This window comes from Myotis myotis, unplaced genomic scaffold, assembly GCF_014108235.1.
Source record: "Myotis myotis isolate mMyoMyo1 unplaced genomic scaffold, mMyoMyo1.p scaffold_m19_p_10, whole genome shotgun sequence".
NCBI classification, from domain to species: Eukaryota; Metazoa; Chordata; class Mammalia; order Chiroptera; family Vespertilionidae; genus Myotis; species Myotis myotis.
The window spans coordinates 23,367,385-23,388,494 of record NW_023416314.1 but is presented as its reverse complement, the minus strand read 5'-3'; the positions used below and the strand labels follow the sequence as shown (position 1 = coordinate 23,388,494).

Below are 21,110 nucleotides of genomic sequence, written 5' to 3'. Positions count from 1 at the left end.
TATCCAGGAAACAGTATATTTCTTAGTTTTCTAGCATTGGAAGAACAGATTTTATCAATGTTTGCCTAATTTTTTGCTGTAAGGATCCAGTGAAATAACTGGCTCTAGTTTTAAATAGAAAATGGTAAAATGACTATCCTCACATGCACTAACACTGCAGTCTCTCATCATATAGACCTTTTGGAAAGAGGGAATTTTAGTTGTCCTAGCAATTGGCTTATAGAATCCAACCTAATGCACATGTAGATAAACATTTGTTTGTTATTAATTGTATCATATCTTTTTATGTAGTAATGTGAAATACTTCAGATATATGTTTACAAGGATAGTGAAGTTACTTATGCTTCTAGATAATTATAAAAATAACCCTGAAGAAAGAAGGTTAGTGCCTGCTAATATTTCACTGTCTTCTCACCTCATTCAATCTGTGAACCAAGATGTTACTTAGGATGTGATAGTTATTTTAGAAAAAGTTTACCTGTAATGTAGGTATTTTAACAGATCTTCCATTCTTTTCAGAACATGAAAAAGGAAATTTTAAATTTGTATGTGTCTAGAATTATAATAAAGTATTGATAGAGGCTTGGAAGCTATCACATTGCATTTTATTTCTATAAAAATCTTCCTTTGAAGATTATGATGAAGGCTTTAGAATGAGGCCTTTATAAGTACATTGAAGCTTGGTTTGTGAGGTAGTGGGATTTATATCTCCTCCACACCCCAACATTAAGGTTATTGCAAGTGAGAGAGAAGAATGGTCTGAATATGAGCCACCATCTCAAATAGGCAGTAAAAATAGGAGCTGTACTGTTGCTAAGTGAGCAAACACTAACATGAAGTTAATAACATTTTTTGGACAACGAGAAAAGTGTTTGAGGAAAAGCCACTTTTAGCTATAATTCTGTAATTAATTTTGAACAAGGGTAACCATGAAACTATGACCTAAAAGTCAAAAAGAAATAACTTTCACTGTACTGTTTCAGGAGGCAAGTGACTAAAGGGCTGGCTGATGTCACAGACGTGTCTGCGGAAGTGGTTCTGGGCTCCTCCTGGAGTCTCTCCCACGGCTCTGTTCACGTTTCTTGTGTGATACAGTATTTGATGTGCAGCACAGGGTGTGTGAGCCACCGCAGAAAAGTTAAACTATACTTACTAGTATAGCTAAATGGAGAATAATATAACTCAGACAAATGTACATGCAAATATTTGAGAATGAATTTCATTAAACTGTTTTGAAAAAGTTAAGCCCTAATATGATTGATTGCTCATCAGCCTTTTGGAAACTCATTTTCTTAGACTCTTCTGTGTCCCATGAAATGGTCTCCTCTTGTTCTTTTCTCTATGCTTCCCCTCCTCGCTCCCTCCCCTTCCTCTATGCTCACTTCCACATTTGTCCTTTAATCCTCCTCTTCTCTTCCTGAGCTGAAGATCCATTTCTACTAAGACATCTCTCATGTTCCCAACTGAACTCACTTTTTTATTTTTTACAGACCTTTTATCCACTTCTACTTTCCAGATTGGTGACGGGTAGGCTGACCTACATCTCAATTTCCCCAGAACAATCACTGTTTACACCTGTTTTGCTGGCATAATTATTACAAGCGCCCTTTTCAATTTCAAAATTGTCCTGGTCTCAATAGCAGGTTCTATGGTCACCAGGGCTACCTGTCTGACGAAGGTTTGCCTTATAGGAACCTGCATGTAAGCCCATTATGTTGCAGGCCTCTGGCCTGACACCTAGGCCCATGTATCTTACCCTGGCCTTTTCACTAGGCATGACTCTCTCCACATTCCATTCCCCTGCCCCTTCCCACATACTCGCCACTACTACCTCCATTTAAAACATCAGCTTTCTATTTTGCCCTCTCTTTGTCTCCAAAGTTGATATCATGATATTTTGACTCTAGGCTCACCAGACTGGTTATCATGCTACAAGTCTCAGTGTGCCCCCGCCCCTCTGGTTTAAGGCATTTAGACCTTGGCCTGACCTGGATCCTTCTCTTGATTACTGCTCCCGAGGATAAACCCAATAAGTAGTGAGGGCCGTGGTGTGTGTGTCTTACTGTAGTGTGTTAGACACAAACCCCCAAAATAATAAGAGCCATGGTGTGTGTGTCTTAGTATAATGTATTAGACACAACCCACCCAGTCTCCAGAGCTGAGAGATTCAGAGGGTTTCTTTTATTTTTTTAGCTCCTCAATCAACTTTTCTAAAGTTGGAATAATAAGGTATTTGATGGGATGTTGTGAGGATCCATGAGAGGAAGTGCAGGAAAATAATTAGCATAGGGCTAGCATTTGACTAAAGGAACAAATGAAAATAGAAATAATGTTAGTGCCCAGATCTGAGAAGGGGGCTAAACTAAGCCCTTTGTATTTTACTTTATATTTCACTAGATTTAGGAGCAAATATTGCTGCTACTGAGACAGCTGCTGCTATTAATTATCTCTAAAAACTGAGGAGGAGCAGGTATACAAGAAGATGGGACAATTGAATGTTTAAAGGAGATATTAAATTTGACCCCGAAATGAATTTGATGTAAAAAGGAATCTTAGTTAAGACTCTGGAAGAGATTATCAGTGGTTTATGAGCCCCCAGAGGGGAAGCAGTGGCCGCTGGGATGCAGCACTCACACACCTGAAAGAGTTCTTTAGTATAGGAAATAACTTTTAAAAACTCATCTGGACACAATCTCAGTCAGTGGTTACCTGCTAAAGGAAGAATTCAGACATACGCTGGATGACCTTTGGGCAGTGCTATTGCAAAATGGATCACAAACCTTAAAATGCACCAGAATCACTTGATATCTTTGTTACCAATGCAGAATCTTGGGCTCTGTCCTAGACCTGCTGAATCTGATTGGTGGGGTATGATAGACGATTCTCTTAAGAGACATTTGTAGAAGATGTGCAGACACTGTATGGGTAGTTGGGCTAGATGGTTGTAAAAGTCCTTTCACCCAAGAGTATACTATCCTAACTTCTGCATAACTTAGTCCTAACCAGGGAACAAAACATTCATTCATTTAACAATATTGACTGAGTAGTTTACATTATTCCATACTTTTCCTTTGGGCCTAAACCTCAAGTTCCATTAGCATGCTGCATTTCTACATGCCACTGACGTGGCTCAGTGGTTGAGCATCGGCCTATGAACCAGGAAGTCTCAGTTCCAGTCCTGATCTGGGCACATGCCCTGCTTGTGGGCTCAGCCAGGGGGCGTGCAGGAGGCAGCCGGTCAATGATTCTCACTCATCATTGATGTTTCTATCTCTCTCTCCCTCTCCCTTCCTCTCTGAAATCAATTAAAATAGTTTAAAATAAGATAGTGATGAAAAGAACTCATTTGTTCATTTTGCAATGAGCATCCGTTACGAGCTGGGGTACTGGTCTAAGTTCTGGTGGGATAGTGATAAACAGACTGATACAGTCCTTTCCTTTCAGAGCTTATACTAGCAGAAAAAATAAGCAAAGCGTATTTACAGTAAAGGCTGATACATGTTGTTATGAAAAAGAAAATGGTGTGAAAACTATTCTTTTTGTTCTATTGTTTTTTTAATAGAGGAACTAGTACTTCCTTTCTTTGAATTTGTTTAAGGTTTTAAGTAAAACTTGAGAGTCTTTGGGCCTTATCCCAGGAATGTTAAGGCTGGCACTTTGTGTTTGAAACCTATCTGCTGTTGAATAAGCATTCAAAGGGACATCCCTTGTCTGGGTTGACTCTGGGTATTTTAGAAAGCAACTCCAGAAATTCTGAGTTCTTTGGGTTCTAATACCTGTTCTAACCCTATTGCAATGGAGCTAATTTGCATTATATACTTCAAGCAAGTTCTTATTAAAAACACCACCATGTCTTTTCCTGTGTGGAATGCAGGAAGGGGCTTAAGATGGGAAGCAGCTGCCTACAATCCATTTCTGGCTCTGCCGCTAATTTATGTGTGATTTTGACCTCACTGGGCCTCCGTATTTTCAAAATGCTAAATGATCCTTAATTACCCTAAAATTCTGATTTGGTGAAATCAAATGGAGGAAATGCCAGTTTGCGCCTGCCTCTCCGCCCGACTTTCCTCAAGCTACAGAAATATATCAGAAGCCCGTCACCAGCAACGAATGGATACGAAATAACTTGCTTTTCTAACACGGACATGTGTGTGCTGGGTGGCTGGGCTATGCTTCAGCTTCTCCAAAGGAGAACCCGGCCCGGAAGCCCCCAGCCACCTCTCTTCTCACCAACTGTCAGTCTCCATCATTGTAGTTATTACCACGGGTTTTGTTTCAAACACAGCAGACCCTCAGAGACCCGAGATACTGCCACCCCTGACTAATAGTATCCCCATTGTGTAAAGACTCCCATTCCTTTGCCCACACCTGCCTGATCAGATTCCTTCCAAACTGACATTAACCAGATCACACCAAGTTTCCCTCCTGGAGCAGCGGCCCTGGAACCAGGCAGTACCCTTGAACCTGGCCCTGCCTTGACTGGGCTTGCTCTTCTGCCCCTGACAGGCACAACTGAAGTCCCAGTCTGCCTGCCGTCAAATCTCAAGCTACGATGTACACAGGTACATGGATATTCACATGCAAGAACATGGAACCACTTTTCATAATGAGAATTTTCCTTAGAATTTGTATGCTCTAAAATGCTATTTATTTTTTTATTTAGCTGACTTTTATTGCAAACTTATTTCTGACATGATCCACACAATGTGGGTTAGATTCCCAGGCAAGGGCATGTACCTGGGTTCTAGGTTCGATCCCCAGCAACCAGTCGATGTGTCAATGTGTGTCTCTCACATCCACATCAATGTTTCTTTCTCTCTCTCCCTCCCCCTCCTTTCTCCCCCTTCCATTCTCTCTAAAAAAGTCAATGGAAAAATATCCTCAGGTAAGGATTAACAAAACAAAGCAAAACAAAAAAACCTATCTCTAGCTTTCAGGCTTCTTCCTACTTACATATTTTAATAATTTGAGGAACTAGTGATTTATTCAGAGCCAGGTAATAATTTTTTCTTGACCTCACATTTTACTTTTCTGTAATTGGCAGAGCTTCTCCTTGTGAGGCTGAGCTTCAGGAATTAATGGAACAAATTGACATCATGGTCAGCAACAAGAAATTGGACTGGGAGAGGAAGATGCGGGCTTTGGAGACAAGGTTAGATCTTCGGGATCAAGAGTTGGCAAATGCACAGACTTGTTTGGATCAGAAGGGCCAAGAGGTACTGAATTTTTGTATTAATAAACATTAATTCTCAGACTATTATAAATAGTACTTAGTCTATCAGACTGTTTTTCATTACACATCGTTTTTATGCGGCAGCAGCAATAGCAATTATTGCTCAAAATCCTGTCATAATGTGCTAAATGTGTTCTATCAAAATAAGTGACAGAGCCTAAACCCATAAAAATGTGATGATGTAGACAGAAATATAGTATCAATGCCATCTAGGAAAGTAAGCATTCAGTACGTGCGTGCAATAAATATTGCTGGCAAGGTAACATGTCAGTGCTTTTGCTGCTGTAGAAACATGGTTGTCAAAGCTGGGTCCTTGGACAAGGCAGAGTTCAAGAGCATTTGCACTTTCTAATCCACTAGAAAAATATGTCCTAAAAGAAGTGGAATGTCAAGAGTTTGGTGAAGGGTGTGTGTGTGTGTGTGTGTGTGTGTGTGTGTGTGTGTGTGTGTACATGCGTGTGTGGAGGGGGGGAGGGTGTGTGTGTGCCTGGCACCCACTTAAGAGGCGAGCCCTCAGCCCCTGGGAGGCCGCTTAGGCTGTAGCAGAATGTGTGATGCGCTCGGGCCTGCAGAGGAGTTCAGGAAAGCCACATGCTTTACCTAAGGTGGACTTCCGTGTCTGTGAATCTTTCTTTGGGACGAGGCAGAAGAGAAATGTTTACTAATCAAATATGGTCGATGTGTTCAGCAGCCACTTTCCTCCCTGTATAGGCCTCTCCCTGAATTTGGTTTCTGGCATAGCTAGCGATGTCATTGTTTGGTGTAGTTGACTGAGTTACTGGCTCCAGTTTCCCTTCACGGTACCTGTGTGAGGACTATTCTCTCACTGCCACACCTGTACTGGCACAGATGTGTAAACAGACGCCTCCCCTGCTTTCAAGCAGACAAACTCTGTAAGCCAAATCCTGTCAGACATTTTTTTCATATCTTAGTTCTTATAAAAATGTAATGATTATTCCATCGTCCTGCCAAAGCAGAGCTCCCACGGAAGGCAGTGGGGCTTAAAGGAAGAGCTGAAGAGTGCCAGTAGGGCTTCTGCCCGCGTACCGATAACATAAGCCCGCCAAGAAGATTGTGCAAAGTAAATCCCACACCTTAATATGAAATGCGAGGTGATGAGGGTCTTCTGCCAAACATCCAGACCGTACTGTCCCGATGTGTGCCCAGTGGAATAGTGCCAGCAATGTTTGTTTTTTGTGAATTTAATTATTAATGGCTATTTTAAGCACTTTAGTACCAATATTTATGCTTGGTCTGCTACAGCGGTTTTATTTGAATTGTACCTCTCTTTTGGACATTTTTTAACTTTGTCAGGCAAAATTTAGTAAAATCAAAATTAAATTTTATTCTCGATGCAGGTGGGATTACTTAGACAGAAGTTGGACAGTCTGGAAAAATGTAACTTAGCAATGACACAGAATTATGAAGGACAACTGCAAACCCTAAAAGCTCAAGTAAGGAGACTCGTTCATTGAATATCACACATTTTGATATGTTTTGACCTATAAAAGTTGTGTTGACTTTATTAAAATGGGTTGTTTTAAGTGCAAGCAAAAGTTCTCATATTTTAACCAGAGGTTGTATGTTGGGCCCTGTCTTTCACTGCTGTAGATGCATTGATTTTGTCTTTTACTAGATTGTCCACTCTATATCTTCTCGTTAACTGTTAGCACACTGCTAGACTAATAGCGTTCTGTTTGCCAAGTGGCTTATTGGTTAATTATATAATTAATAGCTATGTGAACAACAACAATAAAAACTAAATTAGTATTTTAGAGTCATTACTTCCTCATAGGGAAGTCCTTTTTTCTACGGCAGTTTAAAATGTGCACATTTGCTATTATGAAGTAGATCATTGACAGAACAAAACTGGGTTTTATTACTTTGTTACTGGGAGGCTGTTTCAGAAATGATAGGGTTCTGCACACGTGATGAGAGGGATACTGCTTTCCTTCCGATTTACTCTCATATCTCCACTGGGCCGTAGAACAGTCTCTCTCCCCAACCCAGATAACACATCAGGTGATAATCATCTGAGCATCTCTGGGCTAGTAGATGATACATCCTTGCTTACTTCATAAATGAATCAATGGAAAATATGCTTTGATCATGAAATTGTATTTTACAACCAACATTTTTTGGAGTGCAAAGATTTCATAAATGATAATATAGTTAAAGGAGCCCAAAGTAGCTAATGCTCTTCCTTAAGTACCCTTTTTAGGGAGGTTACCAGCCATAAATATTGGAATATGAAACATTTGATTTCATGTAATAGATATGATCTTATCAATCTTAGACATTTTGCCTGCAATTTAAATAGCTGCCACTAGGTGGTAGCTTGAATTATGAAACATGGTTTTTCCTTGCTAACACTAAACATTTAACACTTAATGAGAATCAACCTTGCATTTTCTATAAAGATAAAGCTCTAAAATTGCAACATAAATATGAAATCACTATAACTGACCTAGAATAAGTTTGAAAATATATAGATACAAGTTGAGTATGATCTCTATGTTATATTTCACTAGTTCAGTCATGCTTGCCAAATCTTTAATATCTTCCATGTTTTTTTTAAGCCTGTTGTTAAAATGTTTGGGGCCTTGTTTACAGGTATTGAACAGTCATTTAGCATATGAGTCCTAGACACTTGATGCTTTGCCTGGCTGCTGGCTAACCAACACATATCTTCATTGCAATTTCCAGAACTTTGTCCTGTGAAAGGCTAATACTGAGAGTGTAGGAAATGTCTACTCCTCTGCTCCTGGATAGTCACAGTGCATATTAGCATATTAGATGCTGTGAGAAGTCCTGCTTTAAACACATGCATGTAGCCTTTTAAATCCATCATCTTCCAAGCATATCTGACCATGAAACCCTTTTTATTTTTAAACCCAAACCTACTATACTGTAGTACAGTATTACAAGGTAAACACCGTCAACAGGTGTTTCAAAGAACACACTTTGGAAACATTACATTATTGTTGAACCATCTGCTTCCACTGCTGTTTTCTGCTTCTCTTTTCTTCTCTGATTAAAAGAATGGAAAGAAGAGAATTAGGGAGGGAGAACAGAAGAGAAAGAAAGAGGGAAGGAAGTAAAAAGACAAAGAGAAGAAAGTACTATGTACTGACTTGGTTTGTATAATAGCTAGTAATATGTCATTTTTTTAACCAGAAAATGCTGTCTTGTGGCAAACATGCTTTTGTTCTTGCTAGCTTACTCTACTGCTTCCTCCTTTGAAATTCCTGGTTTATTTACAATTTCATTTTTCTAAAATACATTAAGGATACACTTTACTGCTCTCTGCCTTGAATAGCTCAACTCTGCCAAAGCTTTCTTGTAGAAATTGCTTTTTTTTCCAAGGGGATATTTTATTTTCCTTCTGACCATAATAAAATTGTTATATATATAAATTTTTTTGAGATTTCCACTTCTATAAACCTGGAGGAGATTTACTTTTCCCTATCTGTCCTGTTAAATGCAACTAGAAACCCTGGACATTATTTATAACAGTATAAGTAAACTCTGAGAAGTAAAAAGAAGAGACAGACAATTAGGACCATGGGACCCAAGGAACAACATGATAGTGAGTTCCCTGGGGTCTCTATTTGCCTCTTATGTCCCAGACTGAGTAACAGAGAAGCCGGCAACCTAGACACTCCAGTGGGCACAAACAAACAAAAAGAGCCCCAAAGAGAGACTTCTCTCTTCAGCCAAAAGACCACTGAAAAGACAGCCTCGCAAGATTAAACATGATTACTGCAGCCAAACACGCCAGAAAAACGACTACAACCCCAAACCCATCCCACCAGCAGAGACTCAGTAGACAGACTAGCCCAGCCCAGACCCTCTCCTGACTGAGAGGTATCAAAGAAGATGGAGTGAAGAGCCAGGAAATTCATTACCACTGGGCATTAACAAAGCCACTCCCCCCACCACCACCCAACCCATAGTGTCTGTGGAGACCATGTGAGAGCCTAGATTCCTATGCTCATCTGCAGGTGATGACGCATGCCTCCTCCTCCTCTCTGGAGTGGTATGTGGAAGCCTAATGAGGAGTCAGGTTGCTCACCACCCCTCTGTGATAACAAGGCTACCTAACCTCACTACAGTATCCCTGAAGGCCATGTGAGAAGAGGTGGTAAGGCACCTACGCGCCTCAACCTGAAGTCCCACTGCCACTCAACATCAATAAGGAGCACCTTTCCTGGGTTACCAACTAAGGCCAAGACCTGGACTTCCACTGCCAGCTGGAAGTAATGAGATAGCATGCCATTTTCCCTGCGGGAATGTTATCAGAAGAGGACTGCTAAAACACAACACTTAAATAAAATCCAGAGTGTCATAACACAATACCCAAAAATGTATAGGTTTCAATAAAAACATCACTCATTTTACCAGAACCAGAAAGATCTCAGCTTAGATGAGAAAAAATAATCAAGTGATGCAAACAGTGAGTTAAAACAGATGTTAGAATTATTTGACAAGGATTTTAAAGTAGCTAGTATAAAAATGCTTCAATGAGCAAGTTACAAACATACTTGAAACAAATGCTAAAGTAGAAAGTTTTAGCAAATAAGTAAAACTATAAGGAACAACCAATTATAAATTTTATAACTGAAAAAATACAATAACCAAACTAAAAAAAAAAAAAGTCAATGTATGGGCTTACAAGCGGAATGGAGAGGATGGAGAAAATAATCATTTGAAAACAGCAAAATAGAAATTACCCAATCTGAACAACACAGAGAAAATAGATTAACAGAAAAGTAACCTCCAGAACATGCAGTACTATACGAAAAGATTGAAGATCTGTGTCATCAGAGCCCCAGGAGGAGAGGAGGGCAGGGTGGGAATGAAAAAGTATTCAATGAAGCAATGGCTGAAAAGTTTCAAAACTTGGCAAAAGATGTAAACTTACAGACTCAAGAAGCTTAGTGAAACATGGTAAACCCAAAGATACCTACACCAAAAGAACACATCATAGCCAAAATTCTGAAAACTAAAAGACAAAGAAAATATCTTGGAAGCAGAAAGAGAGAAATAACATCGGACCTGTAGGGAAAAACCAATTCAGGTAGGAGATTCCTCATCCAAATCCGTGGAGGCCAGAAAGAAGTGGAATATTTTTCAATTTCTGAAAGAACAGAAATATCAACGCAGAATTCTATGTCCAGGAAATCTATGTCTCAGAATGAAGGGGAAATTGAGACATTCTCAAATGAAGGAAAACTAAGAGAATTTGTCACCAATATACCTACACTGAAAGGATGGCTAACGGAGGTTCTTTCAGCAGAAAGGAAATGAAAAAGAATCGTGAAACATCAGAAAGAAAGAAAAAGCACTGGAAAGAGTAAAAACATGGTTAAACAATAATAGACTTTTCTTGAGTTTTCTAAATTGTTTGACAGCTGATGCAAAAATTTAAACAACGTCTAATGTGGTTCTTAATGTATGCTGAGGAAATACTTAAGACAACAATGTTATAAATGGATCAGGGTAAAGGGGCATAAAGAGAAATACCATTTCTATACTTCATTTGAACTGGCAAAATCTCAACACCAGTAGAGATTTGCGTTAACAATGTACATATAACATAATACCTAGAGCAACAACTAAAAAAGCTATATGAAGAGATATATTTAAAAAACTATAGATAATTTAAAATGGAATTCTAAAAAATGTAAATTAACCCAGATGGAGACATGAAAACTAAAAGAGAGAAACTAATAGGGGGGGGGCCTATAATTATAGATAGAGCACCTGAATTAATGTGAAAAATAATCATATTATTTCACATCTTAGAACATATATACTTATGTGAATAGGGGGTTAAGTTTCTCATATGTGAAGAGGGGTTAAGTTTTTCTTAAGTTTCCTTTTCAAGGCCTGTGCAAAGAAACTGAGGGGTGACACAGCTGTGAATCCAGCAAGCAGAACCGATAAGCATGGTCAGGCAGACCCACCAGGAGTCAAAACATCATCTCATCAACATCATCTCATCGTCCAATGACTAAGGACAATAGCTGACGCCCGTTCCAGCCTCACCCTACCCTCTTCCCCTTTATAATCCTGTCCCCTGCACCTTACTGTAAGACAGGATTTGATGCTTGTAAGTGCCCTAATTTCTTGGTTGGCTAGCCTTCTCAATAAATGCCTTATATGATTCAATCCTGCCTTCATTATTGGACATAGCAACAGGCAGTCCAAACCCAGGTTTCCCGGTAACAAAACCAAAAACTGGAGAACAAATGAAACAAAACAAGTGAGGCTTAAGCCCTAACATCAATAATTACATTAAATGAAAACAGTCTAAATATACCAATTAAAAGATGGAGAAATGACAGAGTAAATTTTAAAAATATGATACAACCCTATACAGTACTCTATTCCAGACACTCACTTCAAATAGAACTATGTGTGTACATTGAAAGTAAAAAGATAGAAAAACACACCAGGCAAATATTAATTTAAAAAAAGCAAAAGTGGTGACAGGATAACTCAGTGGGAAAAGACTATTGTCTTTTTAACAAAGAGGAAAGGGACAACTGAATATCCACAAAATACAAAGAATTAAGCTGGAACCTTCCTAAACCATAAACAAAATTAACTCAAAATTAATCAAAGACCTAACTGTAAAAACTAAATCTGTAAAACTCTTAGAAGAAAACATTAGGAGTAAATATTTCTAACTTTGCATTAGGCAACGGTATCTTAGATTTGGCACCAAAAGCACAAGAAAAGTTTGATAGACCTGACTTCATCAAAATCGTAAAACCTTTGTGCTTCAAAGGATACCATCAAGAAAGTCAAAAGACAACACACAAAATGGGAGAAAACATTTTCAAATTATATTTCTGAGAAGTGACCAGTATCCAAAATCTAAAAATAACTTGTCAACAATAAAAAGACAAATGACAAAATTTAAAGACAAAGATATGAATAGACATTTCTACAAAAGAGATATAGAAATGGCCAATAAGCATGGAAATGCTCAGCATCATTAGTCATGAGGGAAATGCAAATCAAAACCATATAAAATAATCCCTCCACACCCACTAGGGTGGTTATAATAAAAAAGATGGACAATAGCATGTGCAATGAGGATATAGAGAAATTGGAACCCTATATGTTGCCAGTGGGAATGGAAAATGATTTTGAAAACAGTTTGGCAGTTCCTTAAAAAGTTAAACTTAGAGTTTCCATATGACCGGCAGTTCTACTCCTAAGTATATACCTAAGAGAAATAAAAACAGATGCCCATACAAAAACCTGTACAAGTGTTCAGAGCAGCATTTTCACAATATCCAAAGAAGTGGAAATAACCCAAATGTTCATAAATAAATGAATGGATGAACAAATGTGATATGTCCATGCAATGGAATATTAGCCATAAAAAGGAACGAAGTATTTACTGGTCCATGTTATAATATGGGTGAATCTTGAAAGCATTATGCTAGGAGAAAGAAGCCAGACACAAAAGACCACATATTGGATGATTCCATCATGATGACATGATCAGAACAAGCAAATTTATAGACACAAAAAGTGGATTTTAGTAGTTACCAGGGGCTTGGGGAAAGAGGAAATGTGTAGTCACTATGAATAGGTATGACATTTCTTTTTGCAGCAGTGAAAATATTCTGAAATTACTGTGAAGGTTGCACAATTTTGTGAACATAGTAAAAATCAATAAATTATATAGTTTAAAGGGTGAATTTTATGGTAGATGAATTATATCTCAATTTTTTAATTATATGAGAAAAAAGATAGCAGAAGTGACTACTTAATAATCAATAAAGTAGCATCATTGTCCATAGCTTTGTTTATAATATCCCAAACTGGAAATAACTGAAATGTTTCAATATGTGAATGATTAAAAGAAACTGTGGTTACATCCATACCATGGGATTATAGTGAGCAATAAAAATATAATGGACTGATGTCAATTTCTGGGGTTTGATATTATACCACTAGAGGCCCAGTGCATGAATTCGTGCTCAGGTTGGATCCAGCTGGCCCCACCCCAATTAGGTTTGGGGCTGGCCAAGGGGAAGGGCCACAGGGGGTTGGCCAGCCGGCCCTCCCCCCTGGTTGAACTCCTGATTGAGGGGACAATTTGCATATTAGCCTTTTATTATATAGGACAGTTCATTAAAGTGTAAATATTAGGAGAAACTGGGTGAAGAGGATTCAGAACCTCTCTGTAATATCTTTGTAACTTCCTGTGAATCTATAATTATTTGTAAATAAAAAGTAAAAAACAAAAAAAAATCTTTTGTAAACATACAGAAATTTGCTCACAGATGTTGATAAACCATGCTGCTTTTATTATTTGACAGAAAAAAAAGAAACAAAAATATAATAGTCTAAATTATAAAAAGAATTCTTGGTAAGAGAAATTTAGCAATTTTGATATTTAAATTTCCTTAACTTTATATCAACATGAGTAAGCAATTTCTGTTGTTTCTATCTTTTAAATTCAGTATTTCGTTCTCCTGAATAAAGTATAAGTTGGTTATTTTCTAGATTGAGACACTGAAATTAAAGCTGGCAGCACAAGATGGCACTAAATAAAAATAAGGAAAACACTTGACTTTTTAAAAGTATGAGCTTTACTACATATGGTTAAGCCAAACTGAACAAAACATTTATCAAGTGAGTCACTGTTTAACTGTGCAGTTAATGAAATCCCAAATTTACCTGGGAGCTGAATTGTGTTCAGCTTCAATAAGTTAGTTTTAATAACTGGTTCTGTTTGCACTAATTGGAACATTTAAGCTTTACTGCATTTTCTAATCATTACTTAAATTTTCAAAGAGGTACACCAGGAAAGAACTCTGGTGAAATCAAGTTAGGAATTACTGGTAATAGTAACATGTTAACATTCTCTCTATTATTTACAGTTTTCCAAACTAACTAATAGCTTTGAAAAACTGAGATTACACCAGATGAAACAAAATAAATTTCGACGAAAAGAGTTACCACATCTCAAAGAAGAAACACCCTTTGAACCAAGTAATTTGAACCAGAAATTAGAGGTGAGCTATGTTTTCTTATTTTCTTCACGTGTATTAAAGATCGATTTTCCTTGTGGTGGTGGTGGCGGGGGGAGGGCTATTTGTCTCTAGTGTACACACGACATGTGCAGCTACGGCAATGAACACCATTACAGATCAACTTCTCATTGAATACATTTTCATAGTGTACCTTCCACTCAGGCACTTTGATTTATTCAACTTTCACACATATCAACATTTTTGGAAAGAAAAAAAAAGTTAAAAGAAACTGCAGACATTGAGTGAAATTGAAGGACATCCCTGGGGTCTGTTAGAGCAAATATCTAATAAATCTTTTAATTCCTACTTAACTATTAGGAATTAAATCCCAGTGAAGCCCCACAACAGTTTTCAGAACAGAGTGTGAAGTGTCAGTACTTTTTCTTTAAAGAGGTAGTGCCACTCCAATTTAGCCACCACTATCCCCTAGAACAGCCGTGGGCAAACTACGGCCCGCGGCCGTGTGAAATGAATAAAACTATTGAAAAAAAAGACCGTACCCGGCTTTTGTTCCGGCCCTCCGGTCCAGTTTAAGAACCCATTGTGGCCCTCGAGTCAAAAAGTTTGCCCACCCCTGCCCCCCTAGAATGTCTAAAATCTCGGTCCCTTAAAAGGTCTAATATGTCACTATGTCACAGATGCACTCATTCTTATCCCTTTAACGTTCCAGCCTTGGAAAAAATAAGCCAGCTATTTTCCTTCCCTGTGCTGTTGAGCACTCTGCCTACAGGTCATGTAACAGTGGGTAGAGAATCTACTATAAAGTCCTATTCCCTGACATCAGATGAGTTCCCAGTGCTGCTCAGTTGTTTACGAATTCACCTCCAGTTGACCCTTATTGTGGTATCTCACTCAATTTCTTTCATTGTTCTCAAGCCCAAACCCCAGCCAATGATTTCAGTTTCTTCCCCCTTGTGGATGGTGTTCTGCACCTCCCAATCACCCAGGCAGGAACTCTTAGGAATCTCCCATCTGGTCCTTTCTCTTATTCCTCATGTTCCAGCCCAGGTTTTCCCCCTTCCTTTTCCAGTGCCTCTCATCTCCTTCTTCCTTCTATCTAAATTTCATTGCCTGGTTTGATACTTTATCATCTCATTCTTCCATGACCAATCCTTCTTAAACTTTCCTCCTAAATACATATATTTTTTAACCCTCACCCAAGAAGTGAGGGTATTTTTTCCATTGATTTTTTTTTAAGAGAGAGTAGAAGGGCAAGGATAGGGAGGGAGGGAGAGAGAGAGAGAGAGAGAGAGAGAGAGAGAGAGAGAGAGAGAGAGAGAGAGAGAGAGATTGATTCATGTGAGATACATCCATTGGTTGCCTCCTGCACATGCCCCAACCAGGGGCAGGGGGGCAATTAAACTTGCAACCTTGCAACCCAGGTACATGCCCTCGAACCTGAGACCCTCCAGTGCACAGGTCGGTGCTCTAACCACTGAGCACCGCCGGCCATGGCTCCTCCTAAATATTTTTAAGAGCAGAAAATAAATCTTGGATCACAGCCCTAAAACCAGCCTGTTACAATAACATTGTTGGAAGTTTGGGATTTGAGTTTTTAAATTCCTGCAAATTTTGTATTCTACTAAATGATGAACATACACTTTTAATACAAAATGACTACCACTAAGTACAGTTGACCCTCTAGGAAAATGCAGCGTGCATAACCCCCGGCGCTTGCAGTGGGGTAACTGTACTGGCTTTAGAAACAGACCAGTCTCATGGGAGACGGCTAAAGATGGGCACCGTCTGCACATGTGCTTTCACGGAAAACGCAGCAGTCCGGCCACTGGCGACCCATCTGACTGACTCTCATGCGGGTTAATGGGAAAACCACATTCGTTCAGACAAAGAAAACCTTAAGTTAATATTAACTACTTTATGTGTACACTGTTTACATTTAGGAAACTAAATACTTACATAAAATATGTCATAAAATTATAGTGGAAATTAGTCACAAAATATGACATGTATATATGTAAAAAAATTTTTAGGCACACTATGTGGATTCAGTTTAATTTCAGTTTAATTGCATAATTATGGAAACACTTCACGCAACTGTTTTTACTTGGAGCCACGCGAAAAATTAACATGTAGGAGATGGGCTGTTCCAGTTTCGGTCTGCAACTAAGCTTTTCCTTTGGGACAAACGTCTATACGCTGCTAGAGTAATAGAGCAATGGGAAGCAGTGCGCTCTAGTACAACAGGGCAGTTTACAGGCTAAAGCAGGTCATGACTGACTAGTGTTTGCCCTGTGACCTTTGGGCACGTTGCTAACCTCAGAGATTCCATTTTATCATCAATAAATGGGGCCGAAAATATCTTACAGGTGACATTGTGGTTATGCAAGAAAATATATATATATATTTATATATATTAATTAATATATATATTAATTTAGATGTGTGCTGAAACATGTAGGGGTGAAAATACATGAGGTTTGGATGTTGTCTTAAACACTCCCAACAAAAAAGGGTTAAGAGAGAGGTGAAATAAAATGGGACCAAGCCAAAGGTAATTAAACCAGTGAAGGGTACACGGAAGTTTGTTATACTTTCTACTTTTATGTAAGTATAAAAATTTTCACAATAAATAGTTTAAACTATCCTATAGGTGGAGGCTTGTAGAGTCCTTGACATACAGTAATTACTAAAGAAATGTTTGTTCCATTTCTCAATGTTTAGTAGAGGGATTAAAATATATGTGTATAGTCCTGGCTCAGTGGATAGAGCACCGGCCTGCAGACCAAAGGGTCCCAGGTTCGATTCTGGTCAAGGGCACATACCTTGGTTGCAGGCTCCTCCCCAGCCTGGGCCCTGGTCTGGGCACGTGCAGGAGACAACCAATCGATGTGTTTCTCTCACACCAATATTTCTCTGTGTCTTTCCCTCTCTGTTCCACTCTCTCTAAAATTCAATGAAAAAATATTGTCGGGTGAGGATTAAATGTGTGTGTGTGTGTGTGTGTGTGTGTGTGTGTGTGTGTGTGTAAATATGTAAAATAATATATAAATAAAATAATGTAGCTTCCATTAGAAACTCTAATTTTAATAACCCTGACCCACTCTCAACTTTAAAGGCCTAGAAAAGGCTTTCCAGCCACAGAGAACTTCCTCAGACAGTTCAGGCAAGTCTGCAGACTCTCTGGAACCTGAACTGACCACCAGTCCCTGCAAAAATCCTCATAAAGCTCTCCAGGTCTCTTCAGGCCCCATAGGTACTGGGTATTTGGTGCTTACTAGCTAATCTTGAAACCAATACAGCTGTAAGACCAAGGAAGCCAGGACCTGCTGACATGTCTGTGACACATTCCTAGCCTTGCTTGGCCTCACTTCTATCTGTTGTAGAATTTGTAAGTGGCTGAGGTCGTTGCTCCTGTCTCCTAAAGCATGTTAGGAAATAATTATTTCCAAGATTGAGGTTGTTGGGTAAGTGATGCTAAATAGTATTATCTGAAAGATATGAAATATCTAAATCCACCTTGCCAATATTTTGACTTCTGACTTCAAAGGCTCCTTTCTAGAATAAAAGTAAACATCAATTTTTGTGCATTGTATTGATTTGAAATTTTGCCTATTTTCTACTAGAACCAAATTTTATAAATTTGTTACTATTACTAAGGATGCTGTTTTCATGTACCAAATTTTAAATTGTCGAGTGTCAGAATCAAAGTCAATAACTTTAAATAAACTGTCTCCATTTACCTTAATATATAGCTGACTGTTGAACAACTAGGGAGTTGGGAGTGCTGACCTCACCCCATGTAGCCAAAATTCATGTACTTTTGACTCTCCCCAAAATGTAATTAATAGCCTACTGTTAACCAGAAGCCTTACTGATGACACAAGTAGTTAATTAACACATATTTTGTATGTTATATGTATTATATACTGTATTCTTACAATATAAGCTAAAAAAAGAAAAAGTTATTATGAAAACCATAAGAGAAAATACATTTACAGTATTTCTTGAAAAAAAAATCCATGTGTAAGTTGGGCCATGCAGTTCAAATCAACATGTTCAAGGGTCAACTATCATCTATTTATCATAAAGTCTTATTATATACTTTAAAAGGGGGTCTATCCATATTTCTCCAACCTTATTACCACCATTCAATCTCAGGTCACCTTTAGTTACTATAAAAGCTTCCTACTTTATAGCCTTTCTTCACTGATTATTTTGAAACTTGTGGATTTATAAAATAAAAAATTTCCCAAATGTCCCTTAAAATCAAATCTCTACAGAAAATATGAAATTCGATCTCCCTTTCATTTTAAACAAGATATAGCTTTCATTCTCTAAATAAGTAAATTTACTTTCCAACATAGCCAACCCAGTCATTTTAGCCAATTTCCAAAATAACACCAATGACTCTGACCAAATGAAATATTCCAATTTGACATATTATTGGAGATGGCTGAAATAATCATGACATCCTCTGCATGGCTTTTATGTGCCACTGATATTGTACTTGTACTGTATAATTATTTACTTACATGTATATTTCCCTACTTTATTACATAGTCCTTGATTTCTTTCAAAAAATGTAATCATGAAATATTTCCAAGTTCTCCTCTCTTCACAGTACCTGGTTGGCACTAGGCGCTTAATAAAAATTACTGAATTGATCATTGAAAACGTCAATACATTCATGCCATGTATCTATATGCAATAATATATGGTCAAAGACTTAGTAGCTATAGAGTTTGTTTCCAACCATTTTGTTTTCTTTGCAAAATTTAGTGAGACATGCTTAAATTCTAGGAACTATTAATACCATGCTTTTGTTTGTATGTTCATGGAATATAAGTGGTGTCTGGCACTTTGTCAGGCACTATGAGGAATACAAAAGTAATGAAATAAGTAGGTCTTACCCTTAAGTTGCTTACAGCCTGAATAGGAAGATAAGATACAGTGGCCAACCCTAGGCAAAACTGAGGAGCAGTGAAGTTTTCTTTGGCATTCCCAAAGCCATATCCTAGAGTTAAGTTGTGAACAGATGATCATGCTCCCTGAATACGCTATTTGAGCAAAAACTCGAAGAACTGAGCTTGCTGTATCAAGCTGGTTCCACACTTCTTCCCCAGACCAGCCCAGCTGGTGCTGCCTAAATGAGGCCTGAGAGTCTGTTCTCAAGGATGAGTTGATCTTGGCTTCACGTTTTGAAAGCCACAGGGACAGTGACTAAATCAGTCCAAGCCCCGTCCCATAGAAAAAACAAGGAGCAGGCTTGATAACTGAGTGTAGAGAATGAAAGAAGGGAAAACACTCCTGGTGTTAGCTCAGGAAATAGAAAGGAAATGCTGGATGCAAAACGTTGCTTGAAACTTTCTTATTAGTAAGTTTTTTGTTTTGTTTTGTTTTGTTTTACAAATAAAATGCTTAATTTTTAAACAAAGTCCCAGTAAAAATTAATATATATCTAGCAATAAATCCAAGATGAATGATTTGATCTGTTTTTGTAATGGGGGAAATGCACTTATTTTTTTTTCTCAAAATGAAGATGTACAAATGAAAGAAGCCCTGTCCATTGTGCTTTAAAATGAATAATTTTCTCCAATTTATGTTTGTCCCTCCACTTTTTTTAAAGGAATTTAGAACAAAATCAAGAGAATGGGACAAGCAAGAGATACTATATCAGACTCATCTGGTTTCTTTAGATGCTCAACAAAAAATATTGTCTGAGAAGTGCAATCAATTTCAGGTACATTAATACTATCCTCTAAATGAGAAGAGATTAGAGGTTAAATACTGCCATCTTTGCCATTCAGCTTGTAATCTTTTTACAAGGAGAAATGCCCACTAGTAGAAAATAACCAGAGCAAGTCTAACATTGGTTAAAGAACGTGAAATATCTGTAACGGTGAGTTTAGTCTAACATGTCTCAAAAGACGGTGCTATCAAAAGTGCCCATTGTTACTATGGCATGTTTTTGCATGCCTGTGGGCAAGTCACTTAGAAAGTCTAGGGTTGCTTTTTCCGGGCCCTCAAGAACTTTACAGTTTAGACACAGAGATAATGCATGTCCTGATTTACAGATCACAATGACAAATGAATGGAAAGGATCAAAATCCTTTTAGAAGTCAAAGGAGTAAGGGAAAAATTTGGACTCAGCCAGGAAACATCCTCCAGCAGGGGTTGGACTGGGCCTGAACCTGGAAGAATGGATATGTTCTGAGACAAGACAGAATATATTCTAGGTGGTGGAAATAACAGGGACAAAATCACTGAAGCAAGAGAGCAAAAGGCAAATTTTGGGAATGGAAAATGGTTTAATTGGCTGGGAGTCCATGTGGGAGGTGGTGCAGAGTAGCAGGTGGTAAGCCTGGTGAGTTGGATGCAGATTGTAATACATCTTTAATGTTTGGCTAAGGAATTTCACATTTTTATTAAAGCCAATAAGGCGCTAGCTGGTTTGACTCAGTAGATGGAGAGTTGGCCTTCAGACTGAAGGGTCCCAGGTACGATTCCAGTCAAGGGCCAGTACCTCGGTTGTAGGCTCCTCCCTGGCCTGGGCCTTGGACAGGACTCATGCAGGGGGCAACCAATCGATGTGTTTCTCTCACAGGGATATTTCTCTCTGTCTTTCTCTCTCTCTTCACTCTAAAAATCAGTGGAAAAATATCCTCAGGTGAGGATTTTTTTTAAAAAGCCTATATTGTTTGGTTGATATACTTATTTTTCATTCTTTCTTTAAGTTACTTGAATTATATGTCATACATGTTCCCCAAATTCAGCAATACAAAATAATATAATGTAAAATAAAAAACCTCATTTCATACTCTATTTTTATCCATTTAAATATAAACACTGTTATT

General features: G+C 38.2%; 1 protein-coding gene across 1 annotated transcript in view; it reads left to right on the top strand.

Annotated features, from left to right (window-relative positions):
• Positions 1 to 21,110, top strand: part of DEUP1 (deuterosome assembly protein 1) — a 75,183-nt gene that overhangs the window by 7,527 nt on the left and 46,546 nt on the right. Inside the window, exons 2-5 of the mRNA XM_036323989.1 lie at positions 5,045 to 5,216; positions 6,592 to 6,687; positions 14,143 to 14,277; positions 19,883 to 19,996. Coding sequence (XP_036179882.1) covers positions 5,045 to 5,216; positions 6,592 to 6,687; positions 14,143 to 14,277; positions 19,883 to 19,996 — 517 coding nt within the window. The remainder of the gene's footprint in view (positions 1 to 5,044; positions 5,217 to 6,591; positions 6,688 to 14,142; positions 14,278 to 19,882; positions 19,997 to 21,110) is intronic.